This window comes from Tupaia chinensis, unplaced genomic scaffold (assembly GCF_000334495.1).
Source record: "Tupaia chinensis unplaced genomic scaffold, TupChi_1.0 Scaffold000132_1, whole genome shotgun sequence".
Classification (NCBI taxonomy): domain Eukaryota; kingdom Metazoa; phylum Chordata; class Mammalia; order Scandentia; family Tupaiidae; genus Tupaia; species Tupaia belangeri.
The window spans coordinates 4,276,130-4,296,349 of record NW_006159601.1 but is presented as its reverse complement, the minus strand read 5'-3'; the positions used below and the strand labels follow the sequence as shown (position 1 = coordinate 4,296,349).

The following is a 20,220-nucleotide window of genomic DNA, read 5'->3' as shown; positions in this document are numbered from 1 at the left end:
TGATTTTTTTCTCATCTAGACATCTTTAATTATATCTTTCTCCCAATAGGGATGCCTTTTTGTATTTTTTATTCTGGTAACAATATGCAGTGTGTGAGGATGCTGTGGATACCTGCCATATTTTTCATGATCTCCTGGTGAAAGCTGCAGCACTTTCTCTGGTCTTCTTCTTTTTTAATTTATTTATCTTTTTATTTTTTTGGAGAGTTTTTTTGCTATAGGGCACGTGCACTCGCCAGACAGACAGAGAGAGAGACAGAGAGACAGAAAGCGAGAAATCACCCCACAGGGGGATGGCCACGCCGCAATCCCTTCTCCTCCATTCTCTCGGGATCTTGGGCACGCACGCACATGTACCCAGTGTGAGTTTAAGCCACCAGCTCCGGGACTTGAACCGCGGTCGATTACATGGGAGTCCAGCGACATAGACATTACGCTAACTGCTGGTCCCTCTGGTCTTCTTGATCTGGTAGATTTGTGGCATATCCAGTCTCTACACGTGAGAGACTCCACAACTTTCATCACAGTCTGTGTGGTCTGCCTGGGGCCTCTGCACTACTGAGCAAGAGATCTCTGCCATAAATGTAGCAACTGTTCTCTGTAAAAGCAGTGCCCACTAAAATACATATACAGCCCGAACTTATTCAAAGCTATTCTTTCTGATTGAAGTCTTTCTGTAGTTTTAAGTCAGTTATATCTCAGGACACTTGATTGGTTGTATATGTAATTTTAGGCTGTTAACCTTTTAGGTTTTTTCCCGCCTACTCAGCTTGGTTAAAAAAAAAAAATTAGAGACTAGACAAGTTGATCAGGCTGTTTTATGGGTCAGCTGGAACCATGAGGCTTGTATGAGGATTAATATGCCCTCTCAACTAAATACTGTAGCATGCAGAGTATGTGCACCCCTCCCGCAAAGGAGATGGAGACCAGAGAAAAGACTCAGACCTATGGCATTGTCAGCGAGGTCTTTTTTTAGTAGTAGAGGGTTCCAGTTTACATTATATATCTCTTAATATATTTATTATTTAATTTCCTGCCAACTCTAATGACAGTTCATCAGATCAAATAATCCTGAAGCTATTTATTTGGCTGCCAGCTTTGAAATGGTATTCAAAATTTTGACTGCACTTTGGATTGGAGCTCCCACCAAGTATTAACTTTGTCATAAGCATCTCCAGCAGGTGGCAGCAATTCCTGTGGTATAAAACCACAGTAACTGGTTAAGACAAGAGTAATAGTTTGTTTTGTTGCAGAAGAGAATTTAGTTTCTGGGATTTTAATTTTCCTCTCTGTGTTTTATTATAGTCTGTATTACACCCTGACAGAACAGCATCTAATGATATGGCAGGAACAGCAGTATTACCAAAAACCCTAAGGCCACTTAAAACTACTTGGACCAGAGTTGACATTTTATGCACTTGATACATGGCAAAGTGTCACTCCTAATAGTAGCAGTTATCTTTAGCCACAGGAGTAAGGGAATTAGGTTTTATATACAAAGCTCCTAAGTAGGACTAAAGAACTGTGACACTATTGTACCCTCTGGTAAGGGGACATGGGCTGCTCCCCAAACTTTGCCTCGATAAAAATAAACAGCAGACCAGGCTAAGAAGAAGCTTCGTGATGTATTTAACAAGTGTTTATGCTTATTATTAACTTAAGAACCCATAGTATAGACTTTATACAGTTACTCAGATCATGTAAAGATTTAACCACTCCAAGGATTCCTGTATTTCTCTGAACCAGAGGATGCTTTTTGTTTTGTTTTTGCACAAATCATCATGCCACAATCACTTCTCCATTTCTTCTTTCTTTTGAGTTTTAGACATGCACAGAGATGGACCTGGCAAGTTTTTCAAGCTGCTGGGACCAGGATTCTAATCACACAGCCAGCCATGTGGGATCCGGCTGCCTTAACCACCAGGATACAGGCTGGCCTAATTCTTTTCCTTACTTGGATCTTTATCCCATCCTTCATCATAAACATGCACACACACACACACACACAAGGAAAAACATCTAAACTAATATAACGTGCATGATGGAAATATATTTTCTGATTTTATATCTTTACCTCAGCCCATTCGACTTATGCAATCTATTACTTGCCCAGAATAAGTCACTCATTTAACAGATATTTATTGAGCACCTAACAATGAGCTGAGAACATGGCAATCAATAACAGACAAACTTCCTGCCCTCGTGGAATTTAAATTCTTTTTCTTTTTTAAGAGAGAGTTTTGCTATGGGGTATGTGCACTCACCAGAGACAAGACAGAAAGCGAGAAATCACACCCCCAGGGGGATGGCCACGCCACAATCCCTTCTCCATTCTTCTCTTAGGATTTTGGTCATGCACACATACACACCCAGTGTGAGTTTTAAGCTGCTGGATCTGAGGTCAAAATCACAGTTGACTACATTGGATTCCAGCAACGTAATCATTAAGCCATCTGTTGGTGCCATGGAATTCAAATTCTGATCGGAGGAAACAGACACTAAGGAAAATATATTGTTCATTAGCCAAGCGCCATGGAGAGAAGTTGGGGGAAGGAATAGGGAGTTTGGGTTGGAGGGCAGAGCAATTGGAATTTTTAAAGAGTGGAGAAGACTTTGTCAAGGCAGCACCTGAACACAGGCTTGGCAGTGTGAAGGTGAACTCTGGACTCCTGAGAGGAGAGAATTCCAGATAGGGGACAGCAAAGGATAAAAGGTCCCTAGGACAGGAGTATGTTAGAATGTTAGAGGACTCCAGGAACACCATCGTAGCTTCTAAGGAGTGAAGCAGATGGAGGAAAGGAGAATAGAGAGGGGATGCCAGTGGGTGGTGCTGTAGACTCTAGGGCCTTGTGTGAACTTTGGCTTGTACTGAGATGGGGAGTTTTCAGGGGGCTTTGAACAGAGGAATAAGGACTAGCTTATGTTTTAGGGGAATGGGATGAATGTGCGAGGGCAGAAACAGGCCACTTAGGAAGGCCATTGGTAGTAACTGAGGTGGCTGTACCAGTATGCCAGCAGTAAGAAGCTTAAGAAATGGTTAGATTCTGTACTTATTTTGAAGGTGAAACTAATAAGATTTACTGGTAGATTGGATATATAGTGTGAGAAAGTGAGGCAGTTGAGATGGAGAATCCTGGAGGTTACACAGGTTTGAGGGTAAAGATCAGGAATTTCATTGTTGTCAGGTAAGTTCAAGATGCCTGGTGGTTATTCCAGTGCAGAGGTTAGATAGGCAATGGGTAGTCCAGTCTGGAGTTCCAGAAAGGGACTCTGGCTGGAGATTAAAGATAGGAGTCAATGTACAGATGGTATTTAAGGCCATAAGACTGCCTGAGGTTACCGAGGGAGGAAGCTGTATTTAAAGGTCCAAGGACTGACTCTTGGGTCACTGTAGATGCTGAGGGCAAGGAGATGAGGAAGGGCCAGCAGAGATGGAGAATGGCTAGCAAGGTAAGGAAGCCAGCAATGCATGATGTCCTAGAAGCCAAGGCAAGTTTGAAGGAAGGAGTCAGATGCTACAAATGGGTCAAAGCAATCTGAGCTGTAAAAATGGACTTAAGCAGCAATCAAAATTGAGGTCACTGGGATCTTTGACAAATACTGTTTCAGTGGAAAGGTATTTCTCTGTGTATCTCTCTCTAGTGAGTGCATGCACCCTATGGCAAAAACAATTGGAAAAAAAAAAAGAATTGGTGGTATCCTAGCCCTAGAACATAGTGGTTAAGGGAGCTGGATCCCATGTGGCGAGTTGTAGTTCAAATCCCAGCTCTGGCAGCCTGAGGAATGTGTCAGGTGGGTATGCACGCATGCCCCAGTCCTACTAGAGAGAAGGGGGAGGGATTGAGGCATGATCAGGCACCACTGGGGAGCCTCTCCCTCTCCCAGGAGCACACATGACCTCTAGCAATTGAAAAAATCAACCCTTCTTCCAATTTTTTCTTATGCCTCCTTAACTGGCTATCTCAAGATATGCCATTAATTTTTTTAAAGAATTATTTAATTTTGGGCTGGCAGGTGGCATGGTGGTTAAGGTGCTAGAATTCCCACATGGCCGGCCATGGTTTGAGTCCCGGACCTGGCAGCTTGCTTACGTGAAAAATAATATTAACAATAGTAATAGTAAATAAATATTTAATTTTATTTATTACTTTTTTTTTTTCTTGAGAAGTTTTTCCTATAGGGTGCATATGCTCGCTGGAAAGACAGAAGATGAGAAATCACCTTGTTGAGCACCTACCTGCATTAACTACTTTCTGTTTTTAATTTTTGTAGTTTAAGCCACTGGGTCCAGGACTCAGACCATGATCAACTATGTGGGAGTCCAGTGACATAACCATTATACCGTCTGCTGGTCTCTATCATTACTTCTTAATTTGCTCTAAGGCACATGTGCTCACCAGAGAGACAGAGAGGAGAAGCAAGAAAGCAAGGGGCCAGGTCTGGGTCTTGAACTGCAGTCAGCCATGTGAGAGTCCAGCACCTTAACCACCACACCACCTGTTGGCCCTCTATTACATTCATTTTAACTGAACAAATGATAACTCCCCAAAACCTGAATGTATTTTTCCCTACCCCGCAGTTTCTGCACATCACAAACCTGCCTTGGTTGTTTTACAGCTGTGTCCTTGTTTGGATCACAAGTACAGCTAAAATGCGACAATTTATTGCTCATGTGCTCTACTATCTTTTTCCATGGGTGTTTCATTTGCATAAAATCTTTTGATTATTTTTCACCCCGATGATTGCAGAAATAAGTAGATGGTTTCTGTGTTTGTGACCATCCTGCAAGGTCTTATAGGACTGAGTGTGAAGCTTTGTTTACCAGCTAGTTCCAAGATGTATAAAAATCAGCTCAATAACTTCCAGAACTTGAGGAGTCCAAATCCACAAATGACACATTTTATTGGAAAATACTGGATTTAATAGAAAATATCACATTGTAAACAAGTCCATTAACCCATTAGCTTAAAACAGAATGACAACACAAGCAGATATAAAAGCTACAGATGAAATGCTGGTACCAAACAGCACTCACAGGCCGGAAAGACCTTTCCCAGAAACAGAGGCAGCAGTAGCTTTGAACAGGCACAGAAACAGGGAGGCGGCCCGGCCACTCCTTGAAGGCTGAAGAGAGCAGAGGGAAGGTGCAGCAGCAGCCCATCTTGGAGTGGGCACAGGCTTGTACTTGGGTGTTCTGAGAACACCAGACCTCAGCCGTGGACCTGAGAGGGTTAGGAGAGCAGGGTCTTGCAAGTAGGGGCACAGTACTAACTCCTTTGGTGTGTTGTGGTGGCCCTCGACTCTCATGGAAATGGGACAGCATGGTACTCCTGTGTTACAGCTAAACTCAGCAACTGAACTTGAGCCCAGCTGTCACCTGGCTGAACACAACAGTGTCTATTGCCCCTGCCCAGACTCCGACTTACTAATGAGTATATAAAAGAGAGGAACCACAGGGAGACCTTGGACAAAACACGGTGCTCCAGTGAGAACAGGTTTCCCCTTGCCCCTCTTGGTGCTGGACGTGCCTGAGGGAGAGAAGTTTGGCATGACCGGGTCCCTCGAGGCTCTGAGTGTATCATCGAAAGCCATCTCTTTAGTCCTGCCCACCCAAATCTTCCCCAAAGAATTCTCCCAGCTCATGAAAAGGCTGGTGGGGGGGGGCGCGGGGGGGGGGGAAGGGATGGTTTTCTTTCCATGGCACCTGATTAGAGGGACTGTTTCCTTGTGTTTAGTTTAGACACTGAAAAATCTGTTCCTTAACCAGGAATAAGAGGAGTTCTCGAGACCCCCCAAAGAGGTTGTGTCCAATATATACAAACCCTAATTCCCTCCCACTTAAGAATCAGGGCACATAAGGATAGAAATTCCTGGTGGGAGTGTTCTACACATGTGAACAGTGACGGGGCAAAACACAAAAGTTAAAAACTACTGATCTGGGTGTGGCAGGCATCAAACCGATGGGAGTGCCTGTTTCAGAGATTGCTTTCTGATTAAGTTACAAACAAGTCATTCTCCCTATAGCTAGATTCTATGATCAGGCCCTAGCCTCACAGCCAAGAAGAGTAAGTTCACCCACTTATCTGGAGTATCCATACTGAAATAAGAAATACAGTTCTGATCTCCTAAAGGCAATTTCCAGAAAGACCTGCCTGTCTTTGAGGTACTTGAGACTCAGTTCCTGCACCGGCTAATCACTGTAGGGTTTCTTAGAAGACTGGATTTTCTCAATTTCTTTCTCTTTGATACTGTACAAGGGATCCACCAGCTTGTTGTGAACAAGCATTAAACCTACAAAAATTAAGAGCGGAAAGTAGTTAATGCAGGTAGGTGCTCAACAAGAACATCCAGAAGCTTTCAAATTCTGTCCTAGAAATGCCACTTACCTCTCCTCTCTGGGATCCCCAAATGATAAACACCCCAAGAGTAGGAAAGGAATCTGTTATTCCCAGGGAGCACTAGAGTTCATGGAACATTTGTAAATTCAATCTCTCTGAGAGTTGGCTATTTAAAGGTTCACTGTTTCAGCAAAGAACAAATTCCTAATTTATCTGCTTAGTTTATCAGGATTTTCACATACATTTGCTTAAAGCAGAATGTCTCCTTTTAAAGCAAAAGAAATAACGATCCTCAGGTAGCTGGTTCCATACCTGCCTAGGAGGGAAAGGCCCATAAGAGATCTGGACAGATGGGACCAGCAGTTGGCGTAATGGCTATGTCGCTGGACTCCCATGTGGTCAACCGCGGTTCGAGTCCCCGTTTCGATGGCTTAACCTCACACCGGGTGCGTGTGCGTGCGTGCCCAAGATCCCGAGAGGAAAATGGAGGAGAAGAGATTGCGGCGTGGCCATCCCCCCTGGGGGGTGATTTCTCGCTTTCTGTCTCTGTCTGGTGAGTGCACACGTCCTATAGCAAAAACCTCTAAAAAAAATAATAATAATAATCTGGACAGAGAAAAGCTGAGGCTCAGTATCTCTTCAAGATCCCCACACAGCCCCTGGAGTGCCACTGTGCAGTTTCTTTCCTTCCCCTCACAGCAGACAGGTCTCCAAAATGGGCCCTTGCGGTAATGGATGGAAAATGATGCATACTGCAAAGCAGCTAAGGTCATAGCCGGCAGCTGAAGTGGCCAGAAGATGAAAGCTTGATCACGCCCCACTCCTAGCACCCCCGAGCTGGACCATCTACTTCCACACCCGTCCCTCCCTCACCTTTGAAATACTTGACAGTCTTCACTTTCAGCTCCAGCGTGGCATCCTCGTCACACACAAACACAGTGCAGGGGTGCTGCTGGAAGGCGGACACGGTCCACATGTGGTTCACGCCCTCTTCGATGGCCTTGTACAGAGCGAATGCCTTGTGAGCACCCGTGATGAGGATCATCACCTGGGGAGCAGAGAGCAGACCCGTGATGGACGGGAAGACAGCGGACTCCTGGCTTCTACTGTAGCCCCTGAGCTCGTAAGGATTACTGCTTTTTTGTTTGTTCATGTGTTTTTTTGTTTTTTGTTTTTTTAGTTTTGCGATAGGGCACAGGTGCTCGCTAGAGACAGAGAGGGGTTGAGAAAGGGGGAAAGTGAGAAATCACCCGAGAGGGATAGCTATACCACAAACCCTTCATTCTCCTCTCAGGATTTTTCATGCATGCACACGTGCATAGCGTGATTTTCAAGCCACACGGGGCCAGGACTCTTAACTGCTCATAAACTGAGGGGGGCAGCATTATTACCCCCATGTTATATGACAAGCAAATGGGGCTCCTGTGGGGTTATGCAACATGCTCAAGGCTGTATGTGACTCAAGTCCTTGCTCTTGATCACCATGTGACAGACAGCCTCTAAGCATCTCTGCTGAAGGTGCCCTGTGAACAGACGTGCTGTGCAGAGGCCCACGCTGATGGCCCAACAGCTGGGTGAGTTTGTAATCCCAACCCGCACTACCTGCAAGGGAACTTTGGAAGCAATACTGAGAGTTAAGTCTGGGGTCCCTAAGGTTGAATCCCAGAACAGCTGCTCTTACTCTGGCCACTTTCCTTCACAGCATTAAACCCACTAATGTGACTAGGGTGATGCTTTGTTTTTTAAACAAAGCGGACACCACTTGACAGTTACAGTATCAGGAATAGTGTCAGAAAGTGATCCCAAATAACTCTTCTCTATAGATGTCTTTGTAATTCACTTGTACCAAAGAGCTGTGGGCAGGACTTATTTTTCCTTCATTAAAACCCGAGCGCACAGAGAATGTGACTACTTGTTCAGGGTCTCCAGAACTCATTTTAGGAAGAAAGCTGCGGGGGTGTGTACTGTAGGGTGTTTTGCTCCATGGGCTGGGACCACGTGGAAGGTCCAGGTTTGATGTCCAGGTCCAACCTAAAAGTGTGGGTGCAGTGGCAATGAGCATGAATTCCAGTGACTTGGGGAGGCTCATGAGCTTGAAGCTGGCCTGGGCAAACATGCAAGACTGTTAAAGAAAACAGCTATAGGGACCTGCAGGTGGCATGGGGCATGGTGGTTAAGGCACTGGACACTCCCCACATGGCTGACCACAGTTCGAATCCCAGACCTGGTGGCTTGCTTTCTCACTTTCTCTCTCTGATCAAATTAAAATAATGAATGAATAAATAAATTAAGTAATTCTGTAAAAAAAAAAAAAAAAAACAGGTAGGACCCAGCCTTAGTGGCGTAGGCGGTAGTGAACTAAACTGCAGTACTGGAAGCCACATGGTGAACCATGGGTTCAGATCCTGGGTTGGACTGAAAAATGTACTGTGCCTGGGTGTTCACAGCCACCACTGCACCGCCGTCACTCTCCAATGTCAGCACCGCCTCTAGCTCCCTGAGCTCCAGCCAAGAAGGGGAATAAGTGAGGAGGTCTCTATACCTGGGCTCCGGCTCATACAAAGCAGCCAGCCAGCAAATCCACTGGTGGTAAAGCACCCAGGAAGCAACTGGCTACAAAAGCCGCTCGCAAGAGTGCGCCCTCTACCAGAGGGGGAAGAAACCTCATCGTTATAGGCCCAGTACTGTGCACTTCATGAAATTAGACATTACCAGAAGTCCACTGAACTTATGATTTGCAAACTTCCTTTCCAGCATCTGGTGCGAGAAATTGCTCAGGATTTCAAAACAGATCTGTGCTTCCAGAGCGCAGCTATTGGTGCTCTGTAGGAAGCAAGTGAGGCCTATTTGGTTGGCCTTTTGAAGATACCAACCTGTGTACTATCCATGCCAAACATGTAACAGTTATGCCAAAAGACATCCAGCTAGCACGCTGCATACGTGGAGAATGTGCTTAAGAATTGGGGACCAGCAGGGAACCAGCAGTTAGCATGATGGCTATGTCGCTGGACTCCCACGTAGTCGACCGCGGTTCGCGTCCCGGACCCGGTGGCTTAAAACTCACGCCGGGCGTGTGTGCATGTGTGCCCAAGATCCCGAGAGGAGAATGGAGGAGAAGGGACTGCGGTGTGACCATCCCCCCTGGGGGGTGATTTCTCGCTTTCTGTCTCTATGTCTCTCTCTGTCTGTCTGGCGAGCACACGTGCCCTATAGCAAAAACCTCTCAAAAAAAAAAAAAAAAAAGAATTGGGGACCAGCAGTTGGCATAATGGTTACATTGTTGGACTCCCACGTAGTCGACTTCGGTTTGAGTCTCAGACCTGGTGGCTTAAACTCACGCCAGGCGCATGTGCGTGCGTGCCCAAGATCCCGAGAGGAGAATGGAGGAGAAGGGATTGCAGCGTGGCCATCCCCCCTGGGTGGGTGATTTCTCGTTTTCTGTCTCTCTGTCTCTGTCTGTCTGGTGAGTGCACGTGCCCTATAGCAAAAACCTCTCTCTCAAAAAAAAAAAAGGATACCCTCTCACAACAAGGCCGGTCCTTTAGCTCTAGTGTTTATACACGAGGCAAGGCCCAAACAGCAGAGTCCTCCACTAGGTGCTGATTCAAGGCTACCCAACAGAAATCTGGGTGCCGTCACTCATTTCACCAAAACTCACTTTAAATGGGGAATTTTTTCACTGATGTATATGCTTGTTTATAAATCGGGGCAAAGACATTTAAAGCTAAAATGTCTGTAGCTATTTCCCACTGGTTATACTTTAGCGAGAAAGAAAATACTTCTGAAATTCTAATGAAAGGAAATTAGAATCACAAAAAATTCAAATGAGGGAACCAGCAGTTAGCGTAATGGCTAAGTCGCTGGACTCCCACGTAGTCGACCGCGGTTCGCGTCCCGGACCCGGTGGCTTAAAACTCACGCTGGGCGCATGTGCGTGCATGCCCAAGATCCCGAGAGGAGAATGGAGGAGAAGGGATTGCGGTGTGACCATCCCCCCTGGGGGGTGATTTCTCGCTTTCTGTCTCTATGTCTCTCTCTCTGTCTGGCGAGTGCACGTGCCCTATAGCAAAAAACCTCTCAAAAAAAAAAATTCAAATGATACTCAGTTTTCTAGGGGAAAAATTCATTAATTCCATTTGACACACACACACACGTTTTTGATAGAGTAAGCAGGTACAAGGGAGAGAGGCACCCTCAGTAGGGTCTTATGATGCCACAATCCCCTTTTCCCAGCTTTCCAACACCTCAGGATCCTGGGCAACCACTCACGTGCCCAACATGTTTTCAGGCTGACCTAGGGATCCAAACTACATGGCTTCCAGCCTTGCATGGCACTTGGGCCACTGCTGTGCCACAGTTTGCTACATTTACTGATCCCTAGGCACTGGGCTATAACCACACCATCATTGGGTTGCAGGAGATGCATTTCTCAAATAGTGACCTCCACCAACTCCAGGAAACAGGAGAGCCCCTCTTACAACCAGGACAAGTGCAATGCATATCCCAGCACTCATGCTGGGCTCTTTTCTGCAAAGGACTCCCGTCACACTGGGACAGTGGCTACCTCCAAAGACCACAGAGAAATAGTGACTGGGTCAGCTGGGATTTTAGCTTTATTTATGATGTCTTTACTAAGTATATTTTCAGGCAGTAGTTAAAATGAACAACAAAAACATGAGTCCAGGACTGACCCAGTGGCCTCATGGTTAAAGGAATTGAATCCCACATGGCTGACCATGTGGTTCAAGTCCTGGCCCCAGTGGCTTGGCACATATGCATGCATGCTAAAATCCCAACAGAATAGAGAAATGGAGGGGAAGAGATTGTGGTATAACCACATCCCACTGGGGGTTGCTTTTTCCCTTTCCACCTCTGTCTGTCTCTGGTGAGTACACATGCCCTCTGTAATTAAAAAAGACAAAGACAAGTCCACACTGACTTGCATCCTTACCTCTCGAGCATCCATGACAGTGCCCACGCCCACTGTCAGGGCCATGGTAGGCACCTTGGCCAGATCTCCATCGAAGAACCGGGCATTGGCCAGGATGGTGTCCATGGCCAGTGTCTTTACGCGGGTCCTGGACACCAGACTGGAACCTGGCTCGTTGAAGGCAATGTGTCCGTCAGGGCCGATGCCTGCAGGGAGAGAGTCAGGCCAGTCTGAGTCCCAGGGATCCAAAATTTCAAGAAAGGACAATCCCTCCTTCCTTAACTAGGGTTTAAAAGAAAATCCTTCAAACTGTCTCTTCATTTGCACCCATGAGCCAGTACTCCTTAAGCATGTGCTCTATCCCTCCCCTCCTAAGGCACCCGTGGACATTGTTAACTTGCTAGCACCTCCAAAAAGCTTAAGGGGCACTCCAGATAGCCTCCACCTCTCCAGGTCATCAGAAAGCAGTAACTTCTCTGTCTTCCCTGCCTGTAGTTAGAGCTGCAGTGAATAAAACATGCAAAACCTGGACAGTGGCTGCTGAGTTTATAAAATCTCAGAAACTGAGCACACCTGCCCCCATCCAACACACTCTGAAGAAGGAAAGAGTTAAATTTGAGCAGGAAAAGGCAGCCCAATTCACAGCACTGTGGTGGCTCCCAAAGTGGCCAAAGATGGACAGCCAAGGCTGGGAACAAGAGCACACAGTTGAATTAGACACCCTGGGGTCCCACCTTGTCCCCATTGCCCTTAACCAGTTGGCCTTGAGTGAGTCAATAACTCCCCCAGGGTTTGTGACTCATCCACGAAACCTTAGTTCTGAAGAATAGAGACAATCTCAGAGTCCAGATCTAACCTCAGTTTACAGGCGAGACACCAAAGCAGGAAAAGGAGATCTCTACAATCACACGGTTCCTGACTAGCAGAGGGCAGGGACCTGGGGCTCCTGCACCCTCCCTGCCTTCCCTGCCTCTGTGTGGTGACAAAGAAGTGCACCGTCACTAGCAGACAGGGGAAGCGGTTTGGAGCCAGGAATCGTGTCCTCCCTGCCTTGAAACCACCGTGGGCCTGGCCCTGACGAGTACGCAGCATCCAGCTCACCTCCGACAAAGAGCTCAATCCCACCAGCGGCCTTGATCTTCTCTTCAAAGGCATCGCACTCAGCCTGTAGGTCGGCTGCATTCCCATCCAGGATGTGGGTGTTTTCTGGGTCTATGTCAATGTGCTTGAAGAAGTTGTTCCACATGAAGGAGTGGTAACTCTCCGGGTGGTCTCGAGGAAGGCCTGCAAGGCACAGGATTCTTAGTTGTGTCCATGCATCCCAAGGAGGATGCCAAGACACCACCCTCAGATCTCCAGACACGCTCTCGGGACTGCCCATCATGAAGCCGTGGTACCAGCCCTCTAGCCCTGGCCATTCAGGTAGGCTGAGCTGGTATCTGTAATGTCCACCCACCCACTGCCACCAGCAGACCAAAGGAGCTACACCCCAGTGGCTTAGGCAATACCCCAATTCTGAATTCCTTGCCACAAGGAAATGGCAAGCAGCAGGCCACCAGAAGTGGGCCCAACCAGGAAAGCAAGGAAGCACAGCCCTCACCCTGTGCCTCCCACCCCACCATTCACCCCCATTAAACCCTGCTCAGCCTGAACCCCAACTTAAGCACCAGATGGTTATCTCAGGTTTTCCCAAGGATTTTTTTTTTTTCCATCTAAACAGAGAAAGAAAATGTAAATGTTTAATGCCAAGCATTAGAAATACTTAAAGTCAGGGCCAACTGGTAGCATGGTGGTCAAGGCAACTAGATCCCACGTGGACAAGTGCCCAGGTCAAGTCCTGGGCCTGGCAGCTTGAGACCACTGTGGGAGCATGTGTGCATGCCAAAAATCTCAAGAGAAGAAATGGAGGAGAAGGGATTGTGGTGTGACCATGCCCTGGGATGGGGTGCTTCCTCACTTTCCTTCTCTCTCTGTCCCTCTCCAACAGGTGTACACGCTGTCGAGAATTTTTTTTTAAAAAAAAGCCTTAAAAAGGAAGGAAAATGAAAATAAATAAAGTTAAATAGGGGGCCTGCAGGTGGTGGTTAATGGCGCTAGACTCCCACATGGCCGACTGCAGTGTGAGTCCTAGACCTGGCAGCTTGCTTTCTCACTTTGTCTCTCTGTCCTTTCTCTGGTCAAATTAAAATAAATAAATAAATAAAGTAATTCTTTAAATAATTTTTTTTAAAGGAAGGAAAATGACACTTGCTACAATATAGATGAAGCTTGAGCACATCATGCCAAAAGAAAGAAGTCAGAGACAGAAATTCACAGAAACAGAAAGGAAAACAGTGTTCTTCAGGGGTTGGGGAGGGGAGAAAGGAGGAACTGCTATTTAAGGGGTAAAGTCTCCGTTCGACAAGATGAGATCTAGAGGCCGGTTGTGCGACAATGTGAATGCTCTTAACGCAGTATGAATGTGAACTGTACACATAAGAGAGGTGAAGATGCTACATGTTATATGTGCTTTACCACGAGGAATGCAAAACACTGCTTAGAGTGAAGCCACACAAAATGATGGGGTGGGGCAGAGTGTTAAAAGACCACGGGGAAGCTTCTCAGTGCAAAGGACAGCAGTCCCAGTTCCCCACAGCGTCCCTGGCAGAAAAGGGGGCTGAGGGACACACCCCAGCCAGGGTCCCATGTGCAATCATTTGTTCCAGGAAAAAAATGGCTTGGAATAAGGGTGTGGGCAGATGAAATGGAGATATTCTAGTATATAGTATGTATGTGTTTTGGGGGGAGCGATTCTTGCTATAGGGCACACGTGCTTGCTGGAGAGACAGAGAGAGAGAGAGAGAAAGCAAGAAATCATCCCCCAGAGGAGATGGCCATGCTGTAATCCCTTCGGCACCATTCTCCTCTTGGGATCTTGGGCATGCATGCATACACGCCCAGCACAAATTTTAAGTCGCTGGGTCCAGGATTCAAACCACAGTCAACTACGTGGGAGTCCAGCAATGTATCCATTATGCCATCTGCTGATTCCTTAGTATGTATTTATTAAGTGTTTACATCTGTTATGATACCGTTTTACACTAACAACTGATGAGGTCAGCCTCCTTAGCTGACTTCAGCGCTTTATAGTCGAGTAAACCGAGGTCTAGAAGAGACAGGCATTGATCATTAAGCCTATCACAACACACCCATTCCTCTCCAGACGAATCTGTGAAGAGAGGAGCATGACTCCTGGAATCAGGTAAGAGACTCACCCACGTACTCATCCATGTTGAAGGTCTTCACATATTTAAAGGACAGGTCCCCATTTTTGTAGTATTCAATCAGCTTCTTATAGCAGCCAAGAGGGGTGCTCCCTGCAAGAGAGGCCACAACCTGAGTGCCCCTAGCTCCTGGAAGTCAAGGGCGCCCAGGAAGGTGTCGGCTGCTGCACAAGGAGAACTGTCTAGTCTGAGGGAGACAAGTCCCACTGAGGACCCACCTGGTACACCAGTCCCAACTGCCATCCACCCACTAATTGCTCGTTTAATGCCTGTCTCCACTTGACCAAAACAAACGTGCACTTTATTCCACTTTTTCATAAGCTTTTTGAATTTCCCTAGTATGTGCAAGGCACAGGGACATGTTATGGGGACACACAGGAGTGAGAGCAGCTTCTCTTCAAGAGCTCACTATCTTGGGGTGGGAGCAGAGAGTGGAGGTGACAAGGAGAGACACAGGCTCACCCTGTGCTTTGAGGTTTGTGGGAGATTTCATGAGAAGCCAGACTCCTGAGCTGAGTCTCATGAAAAACTCAGTGTCATAAAACATAAGAGGCAGGAGGACCACTGTAAATTCAAAAATGTATGAATACTGGGAACCAGCAGTTAGCGTCATGGCTATGTCGCTGGACTCCCACGTAGTCGACCGCGGTTCGTGTCCCGGACCCGGTAGCTTAAAACTCAACGCCGGGCGCGTGTGCGTGCGTGCCCAAGATCCCGAGAGGAGAATGGAGGAGAAGGGATTACAGCGTGACCATCCCCCCTGGGGGGGTGATTTCTCACTTTCTGTCTCTAATGTCTCTGTCTGTCTGGCGAGCGCACACGCCCTATAGTGAAAATCTCTCCAAAAAAAAAAAGCCTGAATACTGGGGACCAGCAGGTGGCGTGGTAGTTAAGGCACTGGACACTCCCACATGGCCGACCACAGTCCAAACCCAGACCTGGTGGCTTGCTTTCTCACTTTCTCTCACTCTCTCTCTCGTCAAATTAAAATAAATGAATGAATGAAATGAAATTTTAAAAATTTTTAAAAAAAGATAGGGACCAGCAGTTAGCGTAATGGCTATGTTGCTGAACTCCCATGTAGCTGATCGCGGTTCGAGTCCCAGACCTGGTGGCTTAAATTCACACCAGGCGTGTGTGCATGCATGCCCAAGATCCCGAGAGGAGAATGGAGAAGGGATTGCGGTGTGACCATCCCCCAGGGGATGATTTCTCGCTTTCTCTCTGTCTTTCTGGCGAGCGCACATGCCCTATAGCAAAAACCTCTCTCACACACACACACAAAAGTATGACTACTGACCAGAACCTTAATTTTTTTTTAAGAATTATTTTACTTAACTTTACTTATTTATTTACTTTTAATTTGACCAGAGAGGGACAGAGTGTGTGTGTGAGAGAGAGAGAAAGCAAGAAAGCAAGTCACCAAGTCCGAGACCTGAACCTCAGTCGACCATGTGAGAGTCCAGCACCCTTAAATCCACACCACCTGCCAGCCCCAAGACACTGAATTTTTAAAAATCCTATAAAAGGTAAATATGAACAATTAGGAAAACGTCGTGCCTGCAGTTTGTCTATTACATAACACTGTAGAATGAGTTTTCATTTTCTTAGGCCTGATTGTAATACTGTGGTTATGTATGAGAATGTCCCTAAACTTGGGAGGTATGTATTAGAGGTTTAGCGGTCAGGTATCTGAATTTCCAGAACTTACTTTCGAGTGGTTCAGAAAGAACATTGTGTAGAGATAAGAGAATATGAGCTAGAGAAAGACAAAAGCAAATGTGGCAGAATGTTAAAAATTGGTGAATCTAGGTTATACGGCACTCTTTTTTTTTTCAACTTTTCTTAATATTTTTAAAATTTTCAAAATGGGGGACCAGCAGATAGCATAATGATTACATTGGCACTCTTTTTTTTTTCAACTTTTCTGAATATTTTTAAAATTTTCAAAATGGACCAGCAGATAGCATAATGATTACATCATTGGACTCCCACATGGTCAACCGTGATTGAAGTTCTGAACCCAGAGACTTGAAACTCATGCCAGGCACATGTGCATGCATGCTCAAAACTCCTAGAAGAGAAAGGATGAGGAGGGGGGTGATTTCTCACTTTGTGTCTCTCTGGCAAATGCATGTGCTCTATAGCAAAAGTCTCTCAAAAAAAATATTGGGGGGACCAGCAGTTAGTATAATGGCTATGTCACTGGACTCCCATGTAGTCGACCGCGGTTTGTGTCCTGGACCCGGTAGCTTAAACTCACGCCAGGCACGTGTGGGTGCGTGCCCAAGATCCCAAGAGGAGAATGGAGGAGAAGGGATTGTGGCCATCATCCCTTGGCGGTGGCTTTCTGTCTCTCTCTTTCTGGTGAGCGCATGCACCCTAAACAAAAACCTCTCAAAAAAACCTCTAAAAATGTTTTAAAATTTTTCAAAATGGGCAGCAGGTGTCATGGAGGTTGAGGTGTTGGATCCCACGTGGCCAACTCCAAAGTTCAGGGTCCAGACCTGGTGTGGCTTGAAAAACACACCAGGCTGTTCGTGTGTGTGCCCCAAAGCCCCAGAGAATGGAGAAGAGATTGCAGTATGGCTGTCCTCCCTGGAGGGCAGTTTCTTTCTTTCCCTGTCTCCCCTGCCAGCACTTGTGCCCTACAGCAAAAAAAAAAATCTTAAAAAAAAATTTTTTTTTCAAAACAGAAGGAAAAAAAACCCATCAAATCAGGTCATGTCAGTCTTTCCAAAACCTGCCAATGGCCTCTCATTGTACTCTGTAAGAAGCAGTCTTGAGGAAAGCACATACCCTGGCCACGAGTCACCTCTTCCCAGTTCCCACCCGGTTCCATGTACTTCTACCTCCCAGGGCCTGCATGGCCACCTCTCACCTCTCCAGGCTTCCCCTGAGTGTCACTTTCTCAGACCATCCCTGCCACCATATCCAACATTGCAAGCCTTCACTTCCTAGACACGTCCACCCCTCCGTCCTGCTTCATTTTTCTCTCCCCTCCTATCGCATCTAACATACTCTATATTTTACTAATTAGCTTATTTATTAGCTGTCTCCCACTGTAATCTAAGCTTCAGGAAGGCAGGAATTTACTTCCCTTTTGTTCATTGCTCGATAGAGCCTAGAACAGTCGTTAGTTTCAGGCCACTGGGTCAGAGACTCAAACTGTGGTCAGACATGAAGGAGTCCAGCACCTTGACCACCATGCCACCTGCTGGCTCCCATCTTTAAATTGGTTTTTAAAAATCAAAAGACTAACAGATTGTGACATGGAAAAATTATATCAATTCAGACTTTGATGTCCATAAATGAAATTATTTTGGCACACAGCCTCATCACTCATTTTTATAGTATCCATAGCTGCTTTCACACTACAGTGTCCAGTGGAGCGTACAATGGTTACAATTTGGCCATTTACAGAAAATGTCTGAAGACCTTTACTCTAGTGGATGGGTCAGGTAAGGTCACTGGGACAAATCCACTCACCTGTGAAAGAAATAACCAGGACATTGCCTTGAGAATCTGAGGTCAAAGTATCTGCCTATAAGGTGACACTCTGACTTTTACCCGAAGAAACTGGGACTGTTTATTTTATTTTTTTTGGAGAGGTTTTCGCTATAGGGCACGCACGCTCGCCAGACAGAGAGAGGCATAGAGACAGAAAGCGAGAAATCACCCCCCCAGGGGAGATGGTCATGACGCAATCCCTTCTCCTCCATTCTCCTCTCGGGATCTTGGGCACGCACGCACATGTGCCCGGCGTGAGTTTTAAGCCACCGGGTCCGGGACACGAACCGCGGTCAACTACGTGGGAGTCCAGCGACTTAGCCATTACGCTAACTGCTGGTTCCCGAAACTGGGACTGTTTTGAGGTGGAGTTTAAGTCTTACAGAAAACCGAGTGATTATCTTTTCAGTTCTCCCAAGGATGGTGCTTAGCTAGCACCCCTCTTCATGCACAGAAGAGAAGTTAATTCACTGCATAAAATGAATGCCATGCGGTCCGGCAGGTGGTGTGGTGGTTCAAGGTGCTGGACTCCCACATGATCAACCATGGTTCAAGTACCAGAACTTGTGGCTTCCGTTCTCACTTTCTCTGTCTCTCTCTGGTCAAATTGAAAAATAATAACTGGTCTTAATGGCTGTTTAAAACATTTTTTTAAAAAGGATAACAATAATAAAGTTAAAATAATTCCTTTTTTTTTGAGAGATTTTTTTTTTTTTAAACACATTCCCTCCCTAGAGACAGAAAGTGAAAAATCACCTCCTAGTGGGTATGGCCACACCACAATCCCTTCTCCTCCATTCTGGTCTTGGGATTTGGGGCAGGCACGCACATGAGCCCAGTATGAGTTTTAAGCTGCCAGGTCCAGGACTGGAACCATGGCTGACTATGTAGGAGTCCAGCGATGTAACTGCTATGCCATCTGCTGGTCCCAAAATAATTCTCTTAAAAAAATTTTTTTTAATATTATTTTATTTAGGGGACCAGCAGGTGGCGCAAAGGTTAAGCTGCTGGACACTCCTGCGTGGCTGACCACAGTATGAGTTATGAACCTGGTGGTTTCCTTTCCAACTTTCCCTCTCTCTCTCTCTCTCTGGTCAAATTAAAATAAATAAACGCATTAATTAATTAATTATTTTAAAATTATTTCATTTAACTTTATTTATTTTTAATTTGACCAGAAAGGGACAGAGAGAAAGAGAAAGAAAGTGAGAAAGCAAGCCGCCAGGTTCGGTACTGGAACCACAATCAGCCTTGTGGGAGTCCAGCGCCCCATACCACCTGCCTGCCGGCTGGTCCCAAAAAAATTCTTAAAAAAAAAAAAAAAAAAAAAAGAAAGAAAGGAATGCCTTGGGCCATCAGGACTTAGTTCTGTTAAGGAACCCTGGATAACAGGGGTTGCTTTAGTATAGCCTAAACAAGTTCTTCCTGCCTAACCAAGACCCCTAATGTTCCAGGGCTGTGCAACCAGTCCACAAAGGAAGCTGGGCCGTTTATCTAGGGGGCAGTGGAGTGTTCTCTTACAGGACACCAGCACCTCAGAGCCCGCCTCACGGTCCCCGGCTGAGTGTACCCACGAGCCTGGCCCTTTAAAAGCCATCACCCGATTCCCAGTCTCTCCACCCAGCAACGCACCAGTGGGCAGCCCCAGGGTGAAGTACTTGTCTGGCCCCGGGTTAAACTGGATGATGCGGTTCCTGATGTATTTGGCCGCCCACTCGCTGGCCTGAGAATAGTGGTCGAGGATGATAAGCTTCATCTTGTCCTGCAGGGAGGGGCGGTAATGACAAAAGGCATCAGTGGTTAGGGGCAGGGGCGGAGCAAGGGAGGAAGGTGGTTGAGGTGGGAGAGAAGCTGAGCCAGGATAAGGCCCACTTTCCGTTCAGAAGAATAGGTCGTGCCTCCTCACTCATCACCCACGAGGGGGCGCTACTGTGGAACAGAGCCGGGTTCTAATCTCAGCTCCACCGTTTTCCAACCGCAGCACCTCAAAAGACCCAGGGCCGGGTTCTCTGAGACGTTCCCTATGTAAAAACGGGGACTATAGTACCCACCGCACTGACCTCGCGATGGGAAGCAGTAACTGACCCTAGTCCGGGGTCATTGTAAACCTCATCGAAAACCTCACCGTAACTCTCATTTCCTGCAGCTCGACTCAGCCCCCTTCCCCACCCGCCCGCCC

The 20,220-nt window shown here is 46.5% G+C and overlaps 1 protein-coding gene and 1 pseudogene across 2 annotated transcripts in view; one reads left to right on the top strand and one right to left on the bottom strand.

The window, feature by feature from the left end:
• Positions 1 to 4,877: 4,877 nt before the first annotated feature.
• GNPDA1 (glucosamine-6-phosphate deaminase 1) overlaps positions 4,878 to 20,220 on the bottom strand; it is a 16,044-nt gene continuing 701 nt past the window's right edge. Inside the window, exons 2-7 of one of the 2 annotated variants that reach the window (XM_006144791.3) lie at positions 19,674 to 19,803; positions 14,523 to 14,624; positions 12,370 to 12,552; positions 11,290 to 11,474; positions 7,212 to 7,386; positions 4,878 to 6,291 (exon numbers count right to left, since the gene is read on the bottom strand). In XM_006144791.3, coding sequence (XP_006144853.1) covers positions 6,191 to 6,291; positions 7,212 to 7,386; positions 11,290 to 11,474; positions 12,370 to 12,552; positions 14,523 to 14,624; positions 19,674 to 19,797 — 870 coding nt within the window. In that variant the 5' untranslated portion in view covers positions 19,798 to 19,803 and the 3' untranslated portion in view covers positions 4,878 to 6,190. The remainder of the gene's footprint in view (positions 6,292 to 7,211; positions 7,387 to 11,289; positions 11,475 to 12,369; positions 12,553 to 14,522; positions 14,625 to 19,673; positions 19,804 to 20,220) is intronic. The other variant, XM_006144793.3, reaches the window with a different exon arrangement.
• On the top strand, positions 7,897 to 9,330 carry LOC106734511 (histone H3.3-like; annotated as a pseudogene).